The sequence below is a fragment of the Entelurus aequoreus genome, linkage group LG10 (genome assembly GCF_033978785.1).
Source record: "Entelurus aequoreus isolate RoL-2023_Sb linkage group LG10, RoL_Eaeq_v1.1, whole genome shotgun sequence".
Taxonomy (NCBI): domain Eukaryota; kingdom Metazoa; phylum Chordata; class Actinopteri; order Syngnathiformes; family Syngnathidae; genus Entelurus; species Entelurus aequoreus.
This window is the reverse complement of record NC_084740.1, coordinates 70,577,065-70,603,828: the sequence shown is the minus strand read 5'-3', so window position 1 is coordinate 70,603,828 and position 26,764 is coordinate 70,577,065. Positions and strand designations below refer to the sequence as shown.

The 26,764-nt window shown below is 40.9% G+C and overlaps 1 protein-coding gene across 1 annotated transcript; it reads right to left on the bottom strand.

Moving 5' to 3' along the window:
* Positions 1–1,141: 1,141 nt before the first annotated feature.
* On the bottom strand, positions 1,142–26,764 carry LOC133658995 (WD repeat-containing protein 3-like). The gene is made up of 27 exons (XM_062061576.1): positions 26,355–26,764; positions 25,491–25,693; positions 25,211–25,420; positions 22,441–22,559; positions 22,295–22,373; positions 19,527–19,622; positions 19,372–19,464; positions 19,208–19,309; positions 17,597–17,697; positions 15,200–15,292; positions 14,900–15,130; positions 14,743–14,836; positions 14,583–14,684; positions 14,420–14,502; positions 12,208–12,346; positions 12,057–12,113; positions 11,883–11,983; positions 7,713–7,824; positions 7,506–7,640; positions 7,384–7,434; positions 7,230–7,295; positions 6,109–6,201; positions 4,465–4,515; positions 4,343–4,386; positions 4,153–4,281; positions 1,429–1,522; positions 1,142–1,355 (listed from the first exon to the last, which is right to left on the bottom strand). The coding sequence occupies exons 2-27, from the start codon at positions 25,662–25,664 to the stop codon at positions 1,200–1,202; spliced, it is 2,805 nt and encodes a 934-aa protein (XP_061917560.1). The 5' UTR covers positions 25,665–25,693; positions 26,355–26,764; the 3' UTR covers positions 1,142–1,199.

The window sequence follows — 26,764 nt, the reverse complement described above, 5'->3', positions numbered from 1 at the left end:
ATGTGGAGCACCACATAAAATGACGTGGTCAGCCACTTTAAAATTACATGGGGGGCTACTTTAAAATTACGCAGCGGACTACATTAATTGAAGTGGCGGACCACATAAAATGATGCCGTGGGCCAAAATAAAATGATGCAGTGGGCCAAAGTGGACCACCTTAAAAAGATGTGACCGGCCACAAAAATGATGTGGAACACCAAATAAAATGACGTGGTGAGTCACTTTAAAATTATATGGGGGGGCCACCTTAAAATTATGCGGCGGACTACATTAAAAAATGTGTGACCGGTCACATAAAGGTGTGGCTTGCCACAAAAATTCTGTGGAGCCCCACATAAAATGACGTGGTGAGCCACTTTAAAATGATATGGGGGGGCCACCTTAAAATTCTGCGGCGGACCACATAAAATGATGTGGTGTGCCAAAATAAAATGCTGTGGCTTGCCAGATAAATAACGTGGTGGACCACATTATAAAAATGTGGTCCACCACGTTAAAATGACATGAGAGGCCGCTTTAAAATCAAATACCTTAAATACCACATTAAAATGATGCAGCGGACTACATTAAATGATGTGACAGACCACCTTAAATGATACGGTGTGCTGGATTAGAATGTGGTGGGCCAAAATAAAACATGGCGTGGCACAATAAAATGTGATGTGCCACATTAGAATGTGATGGGCCACAATAAAATGATGTGACGGGCCAGATTTGGCCCACGGGTCTAGTGTTTGACACCTGTGATAGAGAATTAGGTTTAAAAAATATATATATATTTTTTTTCTTATATGAAAATTTTAATATTTTTAAGATTGAGACCCCAAGACCAAACTTGAGGGGAGCACTAAAAGTTAAAAAATAGGAAAATGTATGCTTTCATTTTTTAGTGCGCGGCCGTCAGTGGAAAAAAGTTCTAGAAGGATGGCGTCGGCCATGTTGACACAGCGTTACAGCCAGCGTGTCGTACATGCATGTGAGAAATTACAAGCTTGTAAAGTCAAACCACATCTCCTCACTCTCAGGGAGGCCGAGCAGAAGGGGAGGGGCAGAGGGGGGAGCCCTGTGGGACACCAAGGCGGCGGTCCAGGGCCCAGACAGGAAGTCTTGAATTGCACGCGAAGCAAGGCTGGTGGGCAAGGTGAGAACAAGGTATTTATTCAAGACGCTAACTGTAGAAAACACAACGTGATCTTTCAAGCGATGGTGAGGATGGCTCGCTCCCTCTTCCTCTTCTTCTTCTTCTTCTCCTTCAGCCGGTCCGTGGCGTCCATGAAAAACATCACTTCCTCCTTACTCTCGATCTGGCGCTGGAGGAACTGCAGGGCGGCGCTGTTGAAGCCCATCAGGTCCTGCTCCGGCGAGGAGGAGACACGTGAGGGCGCCGACAAGACAAGGCGGCCATCTTGCTCGGAGGCGACTTACCCGGATCTCCTTCACTTTGGAGAGCGTGTGGGTGCGGAGGTCATCGATGACGGCGAGGAGCTTCTGGCTGCTGGAGATCTGACCAAAATGAATCCTGAGGCGAGAAAAAGTCCCGATGATCCACTCAGACAAGGTCGTGGCATAGACGTAATCTTTATCATTTCATTGTTATATAATGCTAAACGCCCCATTCGTCGCGGTTTACCTGACACATGATACGTGACAAATTTGGTAGTTGCGCTATTCACGTCAGCCACCGGATGTGCATTCACTATCTTGAAGCGTGTTCCAACTTTGACTACAGTAGCTGTGCAGAGAGGCGCTTTCCATCATTTTCAGCAGACTGCATTGCAAAATGATTAACCCCTTCTCTTCCTCCATATGAATCCCTACCATACTGTAAGGAACCATTCAAATGTTCACATTTATTGGCCCAAAATAAATGAGGAAGATAAACTGTCAACTTCTATAAAGTACTAATTAAGGAGTGACTTTATGATTGTGATTATTAGGGGTGTCCAGGTCCGATATTGATATCGGCAAAAAAATACAAAAAAACAACTAAAAAACAGGTATCAGATTATATCGGCCTATATCTTAAATGTCCAATATAAGAACTGGCAGTAAGTTTTGCTCTTGCTAACATCTCATTCTGCTAGCTTAGCAGACAGTAGGTGTTAGTGATACAGGGCATTATGTCATCAGTTCGATACCAAGTAAATACAGGGATACCGATATAAAAATCATTGAATAATCTTGTGAATTTGTTTCTAGTTAGTTCAGTGTTTTTTTTTAACAATAGTTGGTCTGCAGCGGTACTCAGTTGTAATACACTTTTACACTACTTGTGGCAGTGATCCATCCATCCATTTCTACCGCTTGTCCCGTTCGGAGTCGCGGGGGGTGCTGGAGCCTATCTCAGCTGCATTCGGGCGGAAGGCGGGGCACACCCTGGACAAGTCGCCACCTCATCGCAGGGCCAACACAGATAGATAGACAGACAACATTCACACACTAGGGCAGTGGTTCTTACTCTGGGTTCGTTCGAACCCTAGGGGTTGAGTGAGTCGGCCTCAGGGGTTCGGCGGAGCCTCCTCCTCGAAGGTCGAGACACACCCGACTCATCGTGTAAATAAAAACGTCTCCCTGTCGTGGTATTATGTATACGGCAACTGCAGAAGTCACACTAGAGGTGTGTCGTTTGTTGTGAGTTCATGCACTGTGTTGGTTTCGTTCTTTGAACAAGGTGATGTTCATGCACGGTGCAGAGGATTCTGGGAAATGTTTATTTTCAGACCCGGCCAACGCTAAAGCGCCAGAAAAAAACTACACACCGACTTTTTGTTGGACACCATCAGGAAGTATTATTGTGAAGACTTTGAAACCAAAATACCACAGTATCCGCATAACCGTTACACTAAATACAACTACCGTATTTCCTTGAATTGGCGCAGGGAAGATAGTATTCGCACGTCTAGAATTACTGCCGGGTCAAACTCGTTTCTCAAAATAATTAACGCATGCTTGGCCTTATCGCCGGTTCATTTATGACGCCGGATCAAATTCGTTTCGCAAAATATTAATTTTATTATCGCATGTCTATCATTTTCGCCGGGTCAAACTCGTTTCGCAAAATATTTAGCATATGGCTAGAACTTCCACCGGGTCAAATTCGTTACGTCACGAGTGACGCTTTACCTGTCCTCATTTTCAAAATGGAGGAAGCTGCTTTCAGTAGTTTACAACCGCACAAAGGAAAAAAGATAAAGAGCTATTCAGTAGGATTTAAGGTCCAAGCTATTGAATACCGGTACAGTATGCTAAAAAGAACAGTAAGCAGCTATGTTTTATTAATATACCGTAGCTGCGTGTGTTAAATACTGTATGAGTCATCAAATGACTCCCGCCTCCTGGTGGTAGAGGGCGCTGCCGCGCTAGTGATCCTTCTTGCGACTTCCGGTACTGCAGAAGAAGTGAACACACGCAGCAAGAGATTTTTTTTTTTTTTCCTCTGCGTTTAACAAGGAGGATTACATACCGGTATCTAAAATAAAACAGTTTTCTAAACTGGACTTTCAATCGAAGCAGGAGGTAATAATTAAAGGAATATCTCCATCGAGACAGAGAGACTTTTAAAACGGAAGAAAGAAAATAATGAAGACTTCTATAAACAAGTTATCGATGCTTTTGGTCAGAAGGAGCTGCAAATGGACTCCATTTATAAGTACAGGTAAGACCATAATAACGTTTTTTTAATTAAATGTGCTTTTCATGATGGTATGCTTACATCACACTCAAAGCGCACGCCTAAATTTACCGGATTCCTTTTGGTAAACGCCGGAGTGAGAAGAGGTTTTAAAATAATTACCGCATGCACGGCCATCCCGCAGGCTTCCGGTAAACGCAGGAGTGACAGGAGGTTTTAAATTAATTAACGCCCCTGCGGCTATTCAAGGAAATACGGTAAATACAAAACAAAAATAGACAGTTTGTAATTTCAAATTCAACCCAAAGAGTTAAAAGTGATTTAAAAAAAAAAAAATTTAGACGTAAGGTTGTGTTATCAGCTGATCTCCATCAGCTCCCAGTTTGTGTTTTCTGGTGTGTACTCTTTCGTCACAGTAAACCAGGGTTATGTAACTTATGTTTACACCTTCAGGCTGACGAGCGATGCTAGCACCACCTTGTGGGCGGAAGCAACGGCGTGTCTGTCAGGAAACTCACTTGAGCAGGAAGAAGAGGCAGCGACACACCAGCTCCACGTCCAGGCCTTGCCGGATGAATCCGTCGAAGAGCGCCAACAGCTCGGGAACGTACGAGAACGGCAGGACCAGCAGGGAAACCTCCAGCTCGCTAACATAGCATCGCAAGGTTAAGGGGAGCGGGAGGGGCAACGGACATGGCTGCGTCTCACCTGGACCGGACCTTCTTGATGACGTCTAGGACGTAGCGAGACGGCTGGAAGAGGAACACACAGTGAATATTTGTGAGTGGAATACATTAAAAAAAAAATTGGAGTGCTTATGTGGTGCTTACAGAAATGTTTCCAAAGGCCACAAGGATGGAATTGGGCTCGGGAGGCGCCAGCTGCGAGACAAGGTCACGTTAATTATTACCATCATGAAGGTACACTTTTCATGAGCAAAAATAATAATGCTCAGTTTTATTCAAGATAGGACCTGTACCTAATGTTTTGGCTGCCTTATGTATACGAGATGGTGTAAATCACTGCCGTCTAAACTGCAGCAAGACATCACAAATTTAACAAGAAGACTGGCTCACGGCGTGTTTTTACCTATATTTAGTAGGGGTGCCAAAAAAAAATGAATGAATCGTGATTCTTATTTGTAACGATTCTTAATCGGTCAAAAAAATCCAAAATCAATTAAAAATGGGGTTTTTATCTGTCTAGTCCAGACACTCAGACAAATATTGTTGATGTACACTACCGTTCAAAAGTTTGGGGTCACCCAAACAATTTTGTGGAATAGCCTTCATTTCTAAGAACAAGAGTAGACTGTCGAGTTTCAGATGAAAGTTCTCTTTTTCTGGCCATTTTGAGCGTTTAATTGACCCCACAAATGTGATGCTCCAGAAACTCAATCTGCTCAAAGGAAGGTCAGTTTTGTAGCTTCTGTAACGAGCTAAACTGTTTTCAGATGTGTGAACATGATTGCACAAGGGTTTTCTCAGCATCAATTAGCCTTCTGAGCCAATGAGCAAACACATTGTACCATTAGAACACTGGAGTGATAGTTTCTGGAAATGGGCCTCTATACACCTATGTAGATATTGCACCAAAAACCACACATTTGCAGCTAAAATAGTCATTTACCACATTAGCAATGTATAGAGTGTATTTCTTTAAAGTTAAGACTAGTTTAAAGTTATCTTCATTGAAAAGTACAGTGCTTTTCCTTCAAAAATAAGGACATTTCAATGTGACCCCAAACTTTTGAACGGTAGTGTATATATACACGCACACACATATATATATACGGTACATACACACACACATACATATACACACACACACACACGCACAAACATACATACATGTATGTATGTATGTATGTATGTATGTATATATATATATATATATATATATATATATATATATATATACACATATATACATACACACATATACATATACATATACATACACACATATACATATATATATATATATATATATATATATATATATATATATATATATATATATATATATATATACATACATACACACACACACACATATATATATAGTTAGTTATTTTTTTTTATCTTAATGCGGCCCCCCAAGTTTGTCCACCTGTGGTGTAAATCAGTGGTCCCCAACCTATTTGTAGTTGGGGACCGGTCAACGCTTGAAAAAAATTTATTTTCCCCATAAATAAATACAATCATATGTGCTTACGGACTGTATCCCTGCAGACTGTATTGATCTATATTGATATATAATGTATATATTGTGTTTTTTATGTTGATTTAATTAAAAAAAGAAAATAATAATATATTTTTTTTTTAATTTCTTGCGCGGCCCAGTACCAATCGGTCCGGTGGTTGGGGACCACTGGTGTAAATATTAGAAAGAGACAAGTGTGTGAACACCCAGTAAATGAACCCTGGTGTACCTAATGAAGTGGCCAGTAAGCAACATGACAGCATTCCCACCTCTTTTCCAGCACGCTCACAAGCATATTTATGTTCCTCCATCTTCCTGTTCTCCTGCCTGAGGAGCTCCAGAGCCTCCATGATGCGCTCAGCCTGACACACACAAACACACGTCAGATAGCCTTCATCTCGGAGCTAATAGTGCACGGTGCTAGTTAAAGTGCTAGTTACAGTGCTAACTAAAGTGCTAGCTAAAGTGCTGGCTAAATTCTGACTCAAGAGAAGGCAAAAGTGCTGGCTAAAGTGCTGGCTAACTTCTGGCTTAAGTGAAGGCTAAAGTGCTGGCTAAAGTGAAGGCTCAAGTGCTGGCTAAAATGAAGGCTAAAGTGCTGGCTAAAGTGAAGGCTCAAGTGCTGGCTAAAATGAAGGCTAAAGTGCTGGCTAAAGTGAAGGCTCAAGTGCTGGCTAAAATGAAGGCTAAAGAACTGGCTAAAGTGAAGGCTCGAGTGCTGGCTAAAATGAAGGCTAAAGTGCTGGCTAAAGTGCTGGTTAAATTCTGACTCAAGTGAAGGCAAAAGTGCTGGCTAACTTCTGGCTAAAGTGCTGGCTCAAATGAAGGCTCAAGTGAAGGCTCAAGTGAAGGCTCAAGTGAAGGCTCAAGCGCTGGCTAAAATGAAGGCTAAAGTGCTGGCTAAAATGAAGGCTAAAGTGAAGGCTCAAGTGCTGGCTAAAATGAAGGCTAAAGTCCTGGCTAAAGTGCTGGCTAAAGTGAAGGCTCAAGTGCTGGCTAAAATGAAGGCTAAAGTGCTGGCTAAAGTGAAGGCTCAAGTGCTGCCTAAAATGAAGGCTAAAGTGCTGGATAAAATGAAGGCTAAAGTGCTGGCTAAAGTGAAGGCTCAAGTGCTGGCTAAAATGAAGGCTAAAGTGCTGGCTAAAATGAAGGCTAAAGTGCTGGCTAAAGTGAAGGCTAAAGTGCTGGCTAAAGTGAAGGCTCAAGTGCTGGCTAAAGTGAAGGCTCAAGTGCTGGCTAAAGTGAAGGCTAAAGTGCTGGCTAAAGTGAAGGCTCAAGTGCTGGTTAAAATGAAGGCTAAAGTGCTGGCTAAAGTGAAGGCTCAAGTGCTGGTTAAAATGAAGGCTAAAGTGCTGGCTAAAGTGCTAGCCACAGATGGAAGTCAACGTACAGCTTTCACAGTCTCCACAGTCTTTTTGGCGGCCGGTGCAGCCTCGCCTTGGGTCTCTCCAGGTACCTGCGGGACCAGCATGGAGACAGGTGATTGGCTAAGGAATCCATGCGGCTGCTGGGTTGTGTGTCAGGAAGAGGACGACGTCACTCACCACCGGAGCGTCTCCTTTGGCCAAGCTCTCCTCGAACTCGGCTTCTCGAACCTGTGAAATAAAAAGACATTGCAGAGGAAGGCTCGAATAAAAGATGGCGCCGCGGTCCTCTTCCTGCTCACAATCTCTCTCTCCTCCTCCAGGATGATGGGCTCCCGCGTCCTCTCCCACAGGCGCAGGGACTTGTCATGTGAGGAGGAGACAAGATGGTCGCCGTTGGGGCTGATGCTCAGACACCACACCTCGCGATGGTGACCCTTGGCGGGGGAAGAAGAGGAGTTAGAGTCCCAACCTTGAGCTCCAATCTTTCAGCTGTTGCAGAGACTGACCTCTAAGGTCTGAATGTGCTCAAACTTGTCGGCGTCCCACTGTTTGATCTTCTTGTCCTTGCCCGCTGTGAAGAACAAGTGTGTCTTGGGGACGAACTGGAGGTACATGACGCTGCATAGTGGGGACACACGGGAAGTTAGTCCTTATCGCAGGGGTGTCCGAAATGTGGCCCGGCGGTCATTTGCAGACCGAAGCTAATGTTTCAAAGGCCCATGGCACATTCTAAAAATGCTAATAAAAAACAGCGGAATAAAAGAGCAATCAGATTAATGGTAGCAAGAAAAAGTTGCAATGTTGACTCTAATAACACTAAGTTGGCATGCAGGCTTTTTTTTCCTTTAAAACTCAATGTTATAAATTATTGACCTAAATAGGCTCCAATTATTTCACATAAAATATTCCACTTTGAAACATTTTTTTGGGAAGAATATTGCATATTTTGTGTGATTGCGATAGAAACTAGATTTCTTTGACAAAAAGGGCTAAAAACCAAACCAAAAACATAAAAAAATCGATCCTGAGATTTAAGTGTTGATAGTAAAAAAGTAGTAAGAAAAAAATGTATGACTTATTTTAACACTTTAATGAGTGGGGCCCTTTTGGGTCCCCAACAATTTTAGTGAGATATTTTTTTTTCAAAAGAAACTGTCATTCCTCAAAAAATAATGAATTAAAAATCAAGACAAAAAACTAAAAATGTTGAAGGTAAAATTTGAAGTTGATCTAGAGATTTAAGTGTTGAAAGTAAAATTGCATATTTCGTCTGTTTGCCATAAAAATTTGTTGTTTGTTTTTTGAACAAAAAACCCGACCAAAAACATAAAAAAATCGATCTGGAGATTAAAGTCTTGAAAGTAAAAAAGTAGTACGAAAAAATTTACGATTTATTTATTTTTATTTTTTTGTCCTGTCCAGCTTCTCAGGCAAATCGGCTGTTCAGATTTACTTTACGATTTATTTTAACAGTGGACCCATTTTGGGTAATGATAAATGATAAATGGGTTATACTTGTATAGCGCTTTTCTACCTTCAAGGTACTCAAAGCGCTTTGACAGTATTTCCACATTCACCCATTCACACACACATTCACACACTGATGGCGGGAGCTGCCATGCAAGGCGCTAACCAGCAGCCATCAGGAGCAAGGGTGAAGTGTCTTGCCCAAGGACACAACGGACGTGACTAGGATGGTAGAAGGTGGGGATTGAACCCCAGTAACCAGCAACCCTCCGATTGCTGGCACGGCCACTCTACCAACTTTGCCACGCCGTCCCCAATAATTTTTGAGGAATATTTTTTAAAAAAAGAAAAAAAGAAACAGCCATTCCTAAAAATAAAAAAAAGAATTAAAATCAAAAGACAAAAAAATGTATAATCGACGGTTAAATTTGAACTTGATCTAGAGATTTAAGTGTTGAAAGTAAAAATTAAAAAAAAAACAGTTATTTTTAACACGAGTGGGGCCCTTTTGAATCCCCAATAATTTTAGTGGGGTTTAAAAAACACTAATTGCTCAAAAAATAATAATGATTCAAAATCAATGTTATTATGAATTATTGCCCTATTTAAGGCTACAATTACTTCACATCAAATATTACACTTTGAAATATTATTTGGGAAAAATATTGCATATTTTGTGTGTTTGCCATAAAAAACAGTTTTCTGTGACAAAAAAAGCAAAAAACCCAACCAAAGACATAAGAAAATGTAATTTAAAAAATAATAATCGACGGATACATCTGAAATTAATCTAGAGATTTTAGTAGTAAAAGTAAAAAAGTAGTAAGAAAATAACATGTATAACTTATTTTAACACTTCAGTGGGGCCCTTTTGGGGCCGCAAAAATTTCCGTGGGATCTTCAAAAAAAAAAGAAAAAAAAAAGTTGTTCATCAAAAAATAATGAATTCAAATTAAAAAAAATAAAAACGTATAATCGACGGTTAGATCTGGAGTTGATCTAGAGATTTAAGTGTTGAAAATAATTTTAAAAACTGTATGAGTTATTTTTAAACACGAGTATGACCCTTTTGAATCCTCAAGAATTTTAGTGGGATTTTTAAAAAACACTGTCATTGCTCAAAAAATAATAATGAATCAATGTTTTTATGAATTATTGACCTATTTAAGGCACCACTCATTTCACATCAAATGTTAGACTTACATATTTTGGGGGAAATATATTGCTTATTTTGTGTGTTTTCCATAAAAAACTAAAGTTTTCTTTGACAAAAAAAACCCCAACCAAAATCATAAAAAAATAATTAATAAAATATCAATGGACAGATATATCTGAAATTGACTTCGAGATTCAAGTATTGAAAGTAGAAAAAAATTATTTGTATTTTTTTTTCTTTTTTTACAAAAAGGGCCTAAATCAAACAAACAAACAAACAAACATTAATAAAAGGGTCTAATGGAGTAGGTGGAGCTTTAAATAGGTCAAAAATTCATAACAACATTGATTTTGATTCATTATTAATTTTTGAGCAATGCAAGTTTTTTTTAAAAATCCCACTAGAATTCTTGGGGTTCTATAAGGGCCCCACCCAAAAAGGTGTTAGAATTAAATCATACTTTTTTTTTTAAACTTTCAACACTTGTAAGTCGCTAGACCAGGGGTCTGCAAAATGCGGCTCCAATTTCTTCACATCAAATATTCTACTTTGAAAACTTATTTGAGGAAAAATATTGCATAATTTGTGTATTTGCCATAAAGGGCACAAAACAAACAAACAAAAACATTTAAAAAGTATTAAAACTTAGAATTGATGGATAGAGCTGAAGTTAATCTAGAGACTTAAGTGATGAAAGTAAAAAGAAAACAAAAAACAATTGTATAATTTCTTTTAAAAAAATAATGTTGTGGGGCCCATTTGGATCCCCAAGAATTTAAGTGGGACTGTTTTTTATATTATAAAAAATTGGCATTGCTTTAAAAATAATAATGAATCAAAATCTACGTTGTTATGAATTATTCAATCAATCAATCAATCAATGTTTATTTATATAGCCCTAAATCACAAGTGTCTCAAAGGGCTGTACAAGCCACAACGACATCCTCGGTACAGAGACCTATTTAAGGCTCCAATTACTTCACATCAAATATTCCACTTTAAAAATGTATTTGGGGAAAATATTGCATACCGGGTATTTGTATGTTTACTACAAAACAAACAGGGTTTCCTTTCCTTTTTTTAAAATTTACAACGACAAATAGATCTCGAGCAGGGGTGTCCAAAATCTTTGACTTGGGGGCCTAAATTGGGCTAAAAAAACTTGGTCGAGTTTTATATATATATATGTATATATATATAGTCTATCAAATAATGAATATAACTGGATATTAAGAGTATGTGAAAGTTGGACTCCTACCTTGTTTACTTTCTTAAAGTTTTGTAATCAATCAGAAATATCAAGCAGCTAAAATGCGCCAAATGTGGATAAGTGTGGCGATAGTGTTTTGAATTTTTCCCATCATGCTCTGCAATGGATTTCAATGGGTGTGATTCTGAATTTTCTTTATGGTGCATGGACGTTTTTTTTACAATTTCCACAACTTGTGTTATATTGTGTCATGTGTGACAATGTTTTTTGTTACACCATGACTAGGGAAGGTTGTTTGCATTGGGTCACATAAGTAAATGCTGCGCCTAGTCACAACCATAGCACGATAAGTGGTCATGGACCTGAATTACTCATAGTGTCAACAAAATAGTGACAAAACAGCAGCATATAAAATTGACTTTAAAAAATGAATTGAAATCTCCCTGCGGCCAGATTTCTTATCAAAACTTATGACGTCTCACAGGCCAAAATGAAGCCGCCAGCCCGCGGGCCATGGTTTGGACACCTTTAATCTAGAGATTTACTGTAAGTGTTGAATAAAAAATAATAATAGTATAGGACTTGTTTTTTATATTTTTATGACTGAGACCCTTTTGGGATAATGGGAGCAAACTTGAGGGGAGCACTAAAGGTTAAAAAATATATATATATTGTATTGGTCTGGATAACGTAAAGTAGCAAAATGGCCCCCGCATGCTTGAATTTTTCAGTGTGCGGCCCTCAGTGCAAAAAGTTTGGACACCCCTGTTTTTTAATCAATGCCGAAGAAGAAGAAGGAGGAGGAGGAAAAATAGCGGGGGGAGACCAAGTGAGGGTTCTTACCTGTCATCGTGTGCAAACATGGAGCGGTGACAGTCGCCAAAGTCCAAACCCCAGATCTTCACGTTGCGATCTGCGGAGCCGGTGGCGATCAGCGTGCTGTCCTGAAAACAGAAAGTACCTACGAGCGTCAAACGTACTCCATACGCGAGGTACACATACTCCAACTCCACTCACGTGTGAGATGTCCAGACAAAGAACGGGCAGCTTGTGGCCGTACAGCGACAGGAAGAACTGCAGAGCCCGGGTGGAGACGTTTAATACTAACAGTTAATGCTAACAGCTAAAAGCTAACGTTTAATGCTAATGAATGTGCAGAAGTGTTTACCTTCAGCGTGTCGCTAAAGAAGACTTTGACGGTGCAGTCCAGCAAAGAGACGGCTAGAAGCCTGTGGTTGGGAGAGAACTTCACGCATAGGACGTCCTCCTCCAGCTGTAACGTGCGAGTGTGTTTCAACGTCAGCCTCCTGAAACACACACACACACACACACACACACACACACACACACACGTCAACCAACGTGTAGAATGGCACGGAGGGTACATTTGTACGTGCGTCTGCAAAAAAAACCCCATCAAAACAGTGTAATACTCATGCTAACTGCTTGTCAGTGTTTCCAATAGTTTTAGCCGCCTGCCACATATTACAAATAATTATAATGACATACATACATATACCGTAAATTCCGGACTACCTTTTTCTTGTACTTTGAACCCTGCAGCTTATAAGATTGTGCAGCTAATTTATAAATTTTTCTTTGCTGACGGCTATAATAAAAACTTTTTTATTTTTTTTTAAATAAGCAAATACACTAAGAATCTGTTTTATTGTTTGTGCTATGGCGCCATCTTTTGGACGAGTTTGCTCACTGCAGGTGCTGCAGTGTCCTTCCATTGACCAGTAGTGCTTTCAACAGGAAAGACGTCCATAGCATTTTTACTCGTATGGATTCTTTATTCATTTCTCAAAGCAACGTTTGTAAGTTTTACAATATAACTAAAACAAATCTTACTTACTAAACAGTCCCAAGTGTGATTTCTATAGGAGTGTTTTCATGCATATTTGTACGTGTTATTGTAATGTAATCAAACTAGCGTCGTTAGCATTAGCTAATATGCTAACACGTTTACGAGTGTCTGTGTTAGCATATTAACTTACAATGGCATTATTTTTGTATTGTTTCAGTTTCACACATTCCTCAGTAAATTCACCAAAAGGTCACCGTGGAGTTATTGAGTCTGTTTAGCTGATTGGAAAGCGAGCTTCCACAGCTAGTGGGTCCATGATGATGACTTCTGTTTTGTTTGATCAGCCGTTTTACAGGTACCGTTTGGAAACAATTAAGGTATGATGAACATTTACAGAATCTTTCTGTGTAAATAACTAATTTCACAAGGTATATACACTACCGTTCGAAAGTTTGGGGTCACATTGAAATGTCCTTATTTTTGAAGGAAAAGCACTGTAATTTTAAATGAAAATAACTTTAAACCAGTCTTAACTTTAAAGAAATACACTCTATACATTGCTAATGTGGTAAATGACTATTCTAGCTGCAAATGTCTGTTTTTTGGTGCAATATCTACATAGGTGTATAGAGGCCCATTTCCAGCAACTATCACTCCAGTGTTCTAATGGTACAATGTGTTTGCTCATTGGCTCAGAAGGCTAATTGATCATTAGAAAACCCTTGTGCAATCATGTTCACACATCTGAAAACAGTTTAGCTCGTTACAGACGCTACAAAACTGACCTTCCTTTGAGCAGATTGAGTTTCTGGAGCATCACATTTGTGGAGTCAATTAAACGCTCAAAATGGCCAGAAAAAGAGAACTTTCATCTGAAACTCGACAGTCTATTCTTGTTCTTAGAAATGAAGGCTATTCCACAAAATTGTTTGGGTGACCCCAAACTTTTGAACGGTAGTGTATCTGCGGCTTATAGTCCGGTGCGGCTAATTTATGGGAAAAACATGTTTTCTTCTAAAAATTTAGTGGGTCCGGCTTATATATAATAATCAGAATCCACCTGGAGAAAAAAAAAAGTGCCGCAAACTAACGACTTTTCGTGTCTTTCTCGCCATTTCCGGGTGTCAGCTGGATATCAAAGTTGACCAACTTCTCGTTTTATGTCCACAACCTTCTACAGTCCAGGTGAGAGGCATGATATATCATCTAAAATGAACTTTCACCAACTCAGAGGCGATGCAGCAGCTCAATATGTCAATATAGCAGCGTCACAGCACCACTAAAAGTAGTTCTTTGAAGTTAATGCTTATATCAACAATATCACTAAAACTTGGTTAATAGTCAGTTCACAACATGTAATCGGATTTTGTTGGAGGTTTTTAGATTTTTTTAAAAAATTTTTAAAGAGTTTTATTGTACTCCCATTAGCTGCATTGGTAGCCACCTCGTACTTGCCGTATTTTACGATTTAGAATGCATAAAAAAACATATATGTCTCCCTTAAAGACTAGTACATTGTTTTTAAAACTACCACAATAGTTCCTAGCTGAGTGATCGTACCAATACTTACTTCTGTCCACTCCCTTGAACTTTTATCAGCTCAAAGTCCCAGAACTTAACTGTCTTGTCTGCACCTCCGGTCACTATCCCCCTCTGCAAGGAAGCACAAGGAATTGCAGGCCATAGAACTACATGTGAAGAGACGTAGAGCAGATGTAGAGTGTGTGGTCTACCTGGTCAGGGGCCAGGCACAGAGACCACAGGGCTCCATCGTGGGCATCAACGGTCTCCAGGAGGCTTCCTGAAGCCAACTCAAAGATCTGCAGCTTCCCACTCTGAAGCAAGAACCGACAATGAAGTGGGAGCGCCACATGAGCGTACAGTAGGACGTACCTTGGAGCCCAGGATGATCTGTCGGTCCCCGGGCACAAAGAGAGAGCAGAGGGCGTATTCACAGGCCATGGTGCGGATCACCTGCAGGGTGGGTCTGTAACACCAGACTAGGTTAGACTGCAAACAAAGTGTTCCCGGCTACTCTGCAAAGCCGCACCTGTTCCACACTTTGACCGTGTCGCCCGACGCAGAGAGGATGGCCAGGTTGTCCGAGCTGAAGGACAGCGTCCTGGCGTCGGTGCGATGCCCGCCTAGGGTGAGGCGCGCCGTTTTGTTGGCCGCTGGGGTCTTATCCGAAGTCTTCAGGCTGTAGGTCTCGATGGTGTTGTTCTGCAGCAGCAGCGCCACCTTCAGCTCGCCACCGCCGCACGTCAGGCAGTCCACCGAGCTGACGACACGGAGAGAAATACGTGAGCACTGCTTCAAAGGGTTCCGACGGCAAAACACTTCATCACACCTGATCTTGGCCGACGCCTTGATGTTGCTCAATCGGACGATCTCGTCCTTCAGCCTCTTCTCCACAACTGGATCCTCACCTTCACCCTGCGTTCTGTAGGAACACATCATCATCATCAAACACAATATAGTCAGGAGTGTCCAAACTTTTTGACTTGGGCGCTGCATTGGGCTAAAAAATTTGGCCAGGGGCTGAAAGTCGACTGCATGTAAAGTAACTAATATACAGTACATATATATATATATATATATATATATATATATATATATATATATATATATATATATATATATATATATATATATATATATATATATATATATATATATATATATATATATATATTAGGGCTGCAACAACTAATCGATTAAATCGATTAAAATCGATTATAAAAATAGTTGCCGATTAATTTAGTCATCGATTCGTTGGATCTATGTTTTGCGCATGCGCAGAGGCTTTTTTTTTATTTTTATTTTTTTTTAAATAAATCTTTATTTATAAACTGCAACATTTACAAACAGCTGAGAAACAATAATCAAAATAAGTATGGTGCCAGTATGCTGTTCTTTTTCAATAAAATGCTGGAAAGGATAGAAATGTAGTTTGTCTCTTTTATCCGATTATTAATCGAAGTAATAATCGACAGATTAATCGATTATCAAATGAATCGTTAGTTGCAGCCCTAATATATATATATATATATATATATATATATATATATATATATATATATATATATATATATATATATACGCTGTATATATACACATGTTATATTAATATAATGGATGTATAATTAATACCAGAATTTGCAAGTCCGGTAGGAATTGCGTGTGAATGCTCTATGTGCGCGAGCCGCCGATACACGTGAGTGGAAGTGAAATGCTTGAATGTCAAGGGTGAGTGGAGTGTGTGGACGTTGGAACGGTTCGAATTGGTTGAGAAATGTGGGGTATAGAGAGGTTTTTATATTGCTCATTTATTTTCAATGGGGGGAAATTCCTGGTAATCAGGGAATTTTCGGAAATGGGAAAACCTGCTGTCTTGAATGTCCAGGGTGGGTGGAGTGTGTGGATGTTGGAACGGTTCAAATCGAGTGAGAAATGTGGGATATGCAGATACAAGCAGACCTGCAGAGTGTTTACTTGTGTGTGATATCATGTGCGATACAAGCAGTCCTGCAGCGTGTTTACTTGTGTGACGTCATGTCCGATATAAGCAGTCTTGCAGAGTGTTTACTTGTGTATGATATCATGTGCGATGCAAGCAGTCGTGCAGCCTGTCTACTTGTGTGTGATATCATGTGCGATGCAAGCAGTCCTGCAGCCTGTTTACTTGCGTGTGATATAATGTGCGATACGAGCAGTCCTGCAGCCTGTTTACTTGTGTGTGATACCATGTGCGATAGGAGCAGTCCTGCAGCCTGTTTACTTGGGAGTGATATCATATGCCATACAAACAGTCCTGCTGCGTGTTTACTCGTGTGATATCATGTGCGATATAAGAAGTCCTGCATAGTGTTTACCGGTACTTGTGTGTGATATCACGTGCGATACAAGCAGTCATGCAGCCTGTTTACTTATGTGTGATATCACGTGGTATACAACCAGTCCTGTAGCCGGTTTACGTGTGTGTGATATCATGTGTGATAAAAGCAGTCCTGCAGCCTGTTTACTTGTGCGTGATACCATGGGCGATACGAGCAGTGTTGCAGCCTGTTTACTTGTGTGTGATAACATGTGCGATACAAGCAGTCCTGCAGGGTGATTACTTGTGTGTGATACAAGCAGTCCTGCAGTGTGTTTACTTGTTTGTGATATCATGTGCAATACAAAGCGATACAAGCGGTCCTGCAGCGTGTTTACTTGTGCAAAGCTGGACAAGGAGTTAACATCTAAATGTCCTTCAATAAGCACACAATCTATTTTATTTGACTTAAGTCGTTTACAAAAAGGGAAACATGCTAGGCTGTAGGCTACCAGGAGCTAACAGCTACACAACAACTAAGCACACAATAGCACACAAGCTAGACCTACGTAAGAAGTGTCCTTCATTAAACAATGTTGACATTTGTCAATGTAAACAAGTATTAAAAAATTATAGTTATATATTACTTACACATACAAAGTAACCGAAGCGTATTAAAAAGTATTCAGTAACAAACGTGTCCGCATCATTTAATTTACTGCGTCGTGAGCTTAACTTCATGACTGATTGTCATCAAAATGAATAAGCACTCCACTCCACTAATAAAGTATTTCTGATTCTGATTCAAATTTAAGACTGCATAAGTCCATATCAGATGTTTAATAATAAATAAGTTAGTGTTTTTCATAGCTACCATTGACTCATTTCACTTCAACATGTTCTAACGTTCCCCACTTCAAAATCTCTTACTTGGCCGCCGCCTTCTTTGCTTTCTTCAGCTTCCTGGCCATTTTCTCCTTGACTTCCTGCTCTGACAGCACCGTGAAGAGCTCCAGGATGGAGTCGTTGCCCTGACGAGTCAAAAAACAAACAATGAGATGTTTGAGGCCCTCAGAAGAGTCATAAATCGGTTGCTATGTGTTTTGGCTTCTGGTACTTGTAGGATGCAGAAGGTTTTCTCTACCTGAACATCTATCTAAAACAGGGGTGTCCAAACTTTTTTCCACTGAGGGGGACATGTGGTGTCAGAAGTTAGCCTGGTTGTGGTGTCACAAGTTAGCCTGGTTGTCAGAAGTTAGCCTGGTTGTGGTGTCACAAGTTAGCCTGGTTGTCAGAAGTTAGCCTGGTTGTGATGTCAGAAGTTAGCCTGGTTGTGGTGTCACAAGTTAGCCTGGTTGTGGTGTCACAAGTTAGCCTGGTTGTGGTGTCACAAGTTAGCCTGGTTGTGGTGTCACAAGTTAGCCTGGTTGTGGTGTCACAAGTTAGCCTGGTTGTCAGAAGTTAGCCTGGTTGTGGTGTCAGAAGTTAGCTTTGTTGTCAGAAGTTAGCCTGGTTGTGATTTCACAAGTTAGCCTGGTTGTGGTGTCACAAGTTAGCCTGGTTGTCAGAAGTTAGCCTGGTTGTGGTGTCAGAAGTTAGCCTTGTTGTCAGAAGCTAGCCTGGTTGTGGTGTCAGAAGTTAGTCTGGTTGTGGTGTCAGAAGTTAGCCTGGTTGTCAGAAGTTAGCCTGGTTGTGGTGTCAGAAGTTAGCCTGGTTGTCAGAAGTTAGCCTAGTTGTGGTGTCACAAGTTAGCCTGGTTTTCAGAAGTTAGCCTGGTTGTGATGTCACACGTTAGCCTGGTTGTCAGAAGTTAGCCTGGTTGTGGTGTCAGAAGTTAGCCTTGTTGTCAGAAGTTAGCCTGGTTGTGGTGTCAGAAGTTAGCCTGGTTGTGGTGTCAGAAGTTAGCCTGGTTGTGGTGTCACACGTTAGCCTGGTTGTCAGAAGTTAGCCTGGTTGTGGTGTCAGAAGTTAGTCTTGTTGTCAGAAGTTAGCCTGGTTGTGGTGTCAGAAGTTAGCCTTGTTGTCAGAATTTAGCCTGGTTGTGGTGTCAGAAGTTAGCCTGGTTGTGGTGTCAGAAGTTAGCCTGGTTGTGATGTCACAAGTTAACCTGGTTGTCAGAAGTTAGCCTGCTTGTGGTGTCACAAGTTAACCTGGTTGTCAGAAGTTAACCTGGTTGTGGTGTCAGAAGTTAGCCTGGTTGTGGTGTGACAAGTTAACCTGGTTGTCAGAAGTTAGCCTGGTTGTGGTGTCATTGTTAGCCTAATGCATTGCAACTTTTCCCCCAAATAAATTTCACAGTGGAATGCAGTTGATATAGGCTCCAGCACCCCCCAGATCCCGAAAGGGACAAGCGGTAGAAAATGAATGGATGGATGGATGGAATATTTAATGTGAAATATTTGCCCTAATAGATGTGAACTTGATGGGAAGGGAACATCAACTGGGGAGTCGTTTGCTGAGATGAAGAACGAGCGTTGAGGTACAACAGCCTGTGATTGGTTAATGATGATGTCATAGCCTGGCGTGTGTGCGTGCACTCACATGACAAGCGATGACCCTGGCCTTGTTGTCACAGGCCAGAGACACCACCCGATCTCTGGCCTCGCGGAGGATGGAGCCGGCTTTCTTACAAGTCAAAATGCGCTAAAAAGACAGAAAGTTAAAAGTCCTGACGACCACGTTTAATCATCAACATTGTCCTTTACGTCAGCTGGGCTCTCGTCCGCGTCGCCGCCGCCGCCGTCGTCCTGCGGGAGAGTTTTGCCCTTCTTCACTTCAGGCTCGCCCTCAGCTGGTTCCTGTGCACACGCAGAGACTCTCACTTCCTGTCTGGCCGCCACGGTCAAAAAGGTGGCCTCACCTCCTGCAGGTAGCTGATGTCCCACGCTCTCAGCTCGCTGTCGGCGGAGCCCGTTAACAGTCGCCTCTCGCCGTTGACAAACGCCATGGACCACACCTGAGCACGCCACAGTGGCACCTCAGAAAAACACTCCAAGAACCACCATAATGACCAAATACAGTCACGTAGTAGGCCCAAGTATTCATCAAAAACTTGGCATTACCCAGTTTGAACAGTAACACTGTGTTTGAATATAGGAGTATAAAACGCTGTGCACGTACTACAGCTACTGTCTGAAACACTTCAACTCGCTCTGTGTTCCGCCTTCCAAATGACATTTACTATGTCAAAACATACAAATATTAAAACGCCTATTTCACATTTAGATATACTTTATTTTTAATCGGAGTTCAACAACCCCCTAGGGGTGCACAGAGGTACTGCAGGCGGGCCGTGAAATTTTGTATATTTCCCCCAACAACTTTCCTCACAAATGGAAATGTATTTATATAAACATCAACATTGAGCCAACATATTCTTATATTCATGTCAGCGTTTAAGATAGCTAGCGATTAGCACTATAGTTATCAGCTAGCGATTAACGCGTTGGCTGTCAGTTAGCAATTAGCACTCTGGCTGCCAACTAGCAATTAGCGCTCTAAGTGCCAGCTAGCGATTAGCGCACTAGTTTCCAGTTAGCAATTACTGCACTAGTTGCCAGCTAGCGATTGGTGCGTTAGTTGTCAGCAAGTGATTAGCGCTCTAGTTGCATGCTAGTGATTAACATGACAGTTGCCACCTAGTGATTAGCGCTCTAGTTGTCAAGGTAGCAATTGCACACGAGTAGTCAGCTAGCAATTTGTGCATTAGATACCAGCTAGCGAATAGCGCGCTAGATATCAGCTAGCGATTAGGGATCTAGTTGCCAGCTAGTGAGTAAGACGCTAGATATCGGAGGAAGATGAGGGCGCTAGTTGTCAACTAGCAATTGTTGCATTAGTTGCTAGCAAGCGATTAGCGCTCTACTTATCAGCTAGCGATTAACGCCCTAGTTGTCAGCTAGTGATTGGCGCGCTAGTTATCAGCTAAAATCGGTGCGTTAGTTGCCAGCTAGCGATTATGGCGGCAGTTTTCCGCTAGCGATTATCGCACCAGTTGTCAGCTAGCGGTTATTGCGCTAGTTGCCAACTAGCAATTAGCGCTCTACGTGCCAGCTAGCGATTAGCGCACTAGTTTCCAGTTAGCAATTACTGCACTAGTTGCCAGCTAGCGATTGGTGCGTTAGTTGCCAGCTAATGATTAGCGCTCTATTTATCAGCTAGCGATTAACACCCTAGTTGTCAGCTAGCGATTGGCGCGCTAGTTATCAGCTAAAGATCTGTGCGTTAGTTGCCAGGTAGCGATTATGGCGCCAGTTTTCAGCTAGCAATTATGGCGCCAATTGTCAGCTAGTGATTATCGTACCAGTTGTCCGCTAGCGATTAGCACACTAGTTGCCATCTAGCGATTAGCACACTCGTTGCCAGTTAGCAATTAATGCACTAGTTGCCAGCTAGCGATTGGTGCGTTAGTTGTCAGCAAGTGATTAGCGCTCCAGTTGCATGCTAATGATTTACATGCTAGTTGCCAGCTAGTGATTAGCGCTCTAGTTGTCAGCTTGCAATTGCACACTAGTTGTCAGCTAGCAATTTGTGCATTAGTTACCAGCTAGCAATTAGTGCTCTAGTTGCCACCTAGCGATTGTTGCATTAGTTGTTAGCAAGCAATTAGCGTTCTAGTTGCCGGCTAACTATTAGTGCGCTAGTTCCTAGCTAGCAATTAGCACGCAATTTATCAGAGGAAGATTAGCGCGCCAGTTGCCAGCTAGCGATTGTTGCATTAGTTGAGCGATTAGCGCTCTATTTGCCGGCTTGCGATGATTATGCGAGTTGCCAACTAGCGATCAGCACTCTAGTTGTCAGCTAGCAATTAGTGCTCTAGTTGTCAGCTAGTGATAAATGCCCCAGTTGCCAGCTAGCCATTAGAACGTTAGTTGTCACCAAGTGATTAGCGCACTAGTTGATAGCTGGCAAGTAACACGCTAGTTGTCAGTGAGCGATTAGTGCTCTAGTTGTCAGCTAGTGATTGCACGCTAGTTGTCAGCTAGTGATTTGTGCATTGGTTGCCAGCTTGCGGTTTACGCTCTAGTTGTCAGCTAGCAATTAGGGCTCGAGTTGCCAGTTAGCGAGTACCACGCTAATTGTCAGAGGAAGATTAGCGCGCCAATTGTCAACTAGCGATTGCTGCGTGAGTTGCCAGTTTGGAATTACCGCTCTACTTGCCGGCTAGCGATTGCACGCTAGTTGTCAACTACCAATTTGTGCATTACTTGCAAGCTAGCGATTATCGCGCTAGTTGCCAGCTAGCGCTTTGCGCTCTAGTCGCCAGCTAGCCATTAGCACGTTAGTTGTCACCCAGTGATTAGCGCACTAATTGCCAGTTAGTGATTAATAGTCAGCTAGCAATTAATGAGCCAGTTGCAAGCTAGTGATTAGCGCAACCGTTGCCAGCTAGTAATTAGCGTGTTAGCTGCCAGCCAGTGATTAGCGCGCGCTAGTTGCCAGCTGGCTTTTAGCAGCGGAATACTGAATATGGTTAGTATTGCGCAATAACAAGGCACTTGTAGGAGCGATTTATTATAAAATCCAATCCTCATCATTTCATGGCAGATACACAAGTAGGGGGTCCCCTGTTCCTCGGTTTGGGGGGACTGGAAAGCTTTATGTGATGTATACAAGATATGTACTGACCTCACTGCGGTGGCCGACCATGGTCTTGAAGCAGTGCTGCGTGTCCAAGTCCCACCACTTGACAAAAGAGTCCTTGGAGCTGGAGTTAGTGACGACAGGAGTTAGTGGTCAGTGTTTTGGTTCGTGTGCCGGGTCGGGACGCTCACCTGGTCACCAGGAGGTTCTGGTCCTTGAGGAAGAGCGCCTGAGTCACCATGTCCTTGTGGCCTTGCAGGCGGTACAGGCCGCACTCGTTGATCACGTCCCACACGATCACGTACGTGTCCTGCAACCACATCATTCCTTTATAATAATAATAGATTTTATTTGTAAAAAGCACTTTACATTGAGTAAACAACCTCAAGTGCTACAGTGTATTAATTTTTTATTTTTTTTTAAAGATAATAAAAAATAAAAAAAAATAAAAACTAGAACAACCAAATAGCTAAAACTAGTATGCATATATCTAAAAAAAAAAGGCTTTTTTGAAAAGAAGGGTTTTTAAGCCTTTTTTATAAGCATCCATTGATTAATTCTTCATGAAAACAGGAAGATATAAAAATCCCATCAGTCTTTATCCCAGCGAGAGCAGACATTGTACAGTAAGGGATTGTTTTATTATGTTTATAGTTTGTATATCTTGTTTAGCACATAGCAATACTGCTACATGATGCTTTGTGTTTCACTAAAGCTGTATGTGTTTAGTTTCTAAAACTTTTAAGATCATCCAGGATCAAATATAGAAGTTTCTGGATCATCATGTGTCCCTAAAGTGGTCTTTGTTGTCTCTCATGAAGTCTCACATGATTAGTAGCGTTGTTGTTGTTGAAGGAAAAAGCTAACGTTGTGATGCGTTTGTGAAATTAATGCGCAGCGGTATGCTTAAAATTAGCAAAATACGTAAACATTACATGTTATTATGAATGTGACAGATACTACATTGCATATATACTTACAGTTTGTATATAAAACGTTGATGGAGGGTTATTGGATGTTTTCTAGTGCGCTTTAAGGCGGAAAAGAGCGACTCTCATTGGCTACGTACGCTTAAAATGATCAAAACACGTAAACATTACCTGTTATTATGAATGTGGCATATACTACATTACATATATACTTACAGTTTGCATATAAGACGTTGATGGAGGGTTATTGCATATTTTCTAGTACGCTTTATAGGCGGAAAAGAGCAACTCTCATTGGCTCTGTATGCTTAAAATGAGCAAAATACGTAAATATTGCATGTTATTATGAATATGACAGATACTACATTGCATATATACTTACAGTTTGTATATAAAACGTTGATGGATGGTTATTGGATGTTTTCTAGTGCGCTTTAAAGGCGGAAAAGAGTGACTCTCATTGGCTACGTACGCTTAAAATGATCAAAATACGTAAACATTACGTGTTATTATGAATGTGACATATACTACATTACATATATACTTACAGTTTGCATATAAAACTTTGATGGAGGGTTATTGCATATTTTCTAGTACGCTTTATAGGCGGAAAAGAGCGACTCTCATTGGCTCTGTATGCTTAAAATTAGCAAAATACGTAAATATTGCATGTTATTATGAATATGACAGATACTACATTGCATATATACTTACAGTTTGTATATAAAATGTCGATGGAGGGTTATTGGATGTTTTCTAGTGCGCTTTAAAGGCGGAAAAGAGTGACTCTCATTGGCTACGTACGCTTAAAATGATCAAAATACGTAAACATTACGTGTTATTATGAATGTGACATATACTACATTACATATATACTTACAGTTTGCATATAAAACTTTGATGGAGGGTTATTGCATATTTTCTAATGCGCTTTATAGGCGGAAAAGAGCGACTCTCATTGGCTCTGTATGCTTAGAATGATCAAAATACGTAAATATTACATGTTATTATGAATATGACAGATACTACATTGCATATATACTTACAGTTTGTAAATAAAACGTTGATGGAGGGTTATTGGATGTTTTCTAGTGCGCTTTAAAGGCAGAAAAGAGTGACTCTCATTGGCTCCGTACGCTTAAAATTATCAAAATACGTAAACATTACGTGTTATTATGAATGTGACATATACTACATTACATATATACTTACAGTTTCCCTTTAAAACGTTGATGGAGGGTTATTGCATATTTTCTAGTGTGCTTTATAGGCGGAAAAGAGCGACTCTCATTGGCTCCGTACGCTTAAAATGATCAAAATACGTAAACATTACATGTTATTATGAATGTGACATATACTACATTACATATATACTTACAGTTTGAATATAAGACGTTGATGGAGGGTTATTGCATGTTTTCTAGTGCGTTTTATAGGCGGAAAAGAGCGACTCTCATTGGCTCCGTATGCTTAAAATGATCAAAATACGTAAACATTACATGTTATTATGAATATGACAGATACTACATTACATATATACTTACAGTTTGTATATAAAACGTTGATGGAGGGTAATTGGATGTTTTCTAGTGCGCTTTATATGCGGAAAAGAGCGACTCTCATTGGCTCCGTATGCTTAAAATGATCAAAATACGTAAACATTACATGTTATTATGAATGTGACATATACTACATTACATATATACGTACAGTTTGCATATAAAACGTTGATGGGGGTTATTGCATGTTTGCTAGTGCGCTTTATAGGCGGAAAAGAGTGACTCTCATTGGTTCTGTATGCCCTAAAATGATCAAAATACGTAATTATTACATGTTATTTTGAATGTGACAGATACTACATTACATATATACTTAAAGCATGTATATAAAACGTTATTGGAGGTTTTTGGATATTTTCTTGCTAATGTTTATATATGATTTAGAATGCATAAACAAAAAGAAAAACATGTGCTTGTCTTGCATAAGGATTGTGAATGATAGCCACAATTCCAACATTTAGCCTCGGACTTACTTTGGAACCAGTGACAAGCCGCGCCCCCAGACCGTCGTAGCGTATGACCGTGACGCCAGACTTGTGGCCATTAAAGCAGACGTTGCTCTCGCCGTCCAGCAGGCTGAAGATCCTCACGGCGCCATCTTCGTAACCCACGGCGATGTGGACGCCATCGGGTGAGGGGCACAAAAAGGTTGCTTCGTGTTTCTGACCCTTCAGGATCAAGACCTGGACAGGGTGGAGGGGGTCAAATTATTATTTTATTTCTGACGCAGGGGTTTGTATCACGGCAACACACCTTTTCCGCTTTGCGGATGTCCCAGACGATGACATGTTCGCACGCAGCCACGGCCACATAGCGGCCCCTTTCGCCGCCGCGGAGCGTCACGTAGGCGATGTTTGCTTTCTGGCTGCCGATCACGCCGAAGACCGCGCCAGAGACGTAGCGCAGGTACTGCTTGGTTATGCCCATGATGCGCTGCCTCAAGGTGGCGCTGATACCTGTGGACACAAAACCTTGGGAACTAAGTTAAAGCAGGAACCTACCACAGTGACACAAGAAGGAACTATTGCTGTTAGAAATGACAAATAATATAATAACAGCAATGATACTTTATGTATATCACTTGCAACATTTTGGTAACTAAGTGATTAACAGAGTTTTTTTCCATTATTGTTATTTTATACAGTGGTAATAGCTATCGATAGTAAGTAGCATATGTCTAAAAACGACCATCATGTTTATAAAAACGACCACATTCAACTAATGTTTCTTAAAATATTATAAACTATGGTTTTATTCACATTTAATTGTTCCACAACACATTAATTGTTAGCATTATTTCAGTTCCTCGTAGCAACTTGCTAATCAATGCTAAGCGAATCGTTTCTCTGTATGACACATCCCGAGCGAGCGGTGCTCAACGTAATGCCAATGAAGCACCAATTGCATTGCTAACTAACCCCGTCCGCCCGGCTACCCTCGTGCAACAAATCGCTCCCATCCGGACAACCGTGGACCCACGTGTAGACTGTTTCTGACTCATTGCAGCGCCTTAACTCCTGTGTAGCTCAATATTAGATATTTTCTACGTTAATGAGATAGTTAAAATACATAATTGCAATGAAGATGCTTTAGATGTTTCTTAAATTTACGTCTTACCCTAGCAACGCGGTCGCTCGGCTTGTTTCGCTTCGTGATGTCCAGAGCGACTGGCTTCAGTGTAAACTAATCGATGTCAGAGTATCATTCGCATCATTGTCACTCTGCACTTGTGTTCGAAAACATGTACTCTGTAGTAACATTAAATTAGAATGATATTTATTGGGTGACAGTCAATAAGAATTAGATATTGTTAAACTGTGTGTTTAGCGTTTCATCACTTTTGTTCTATTGCTTTTGTCTAGGGTCATAAACACTGGCGTTCGAGCTTGACTACCGGGCACCTGCGGGTTTGAAAAGAGACGAGTCATCATAAACATGCTTTTTCCTCTTTTCTCATCTCTGCGCAGAGAATAAACAATCTCACTTCCATAAACTAGACACGGCGGATGTGATAGTCAGCTGACTGG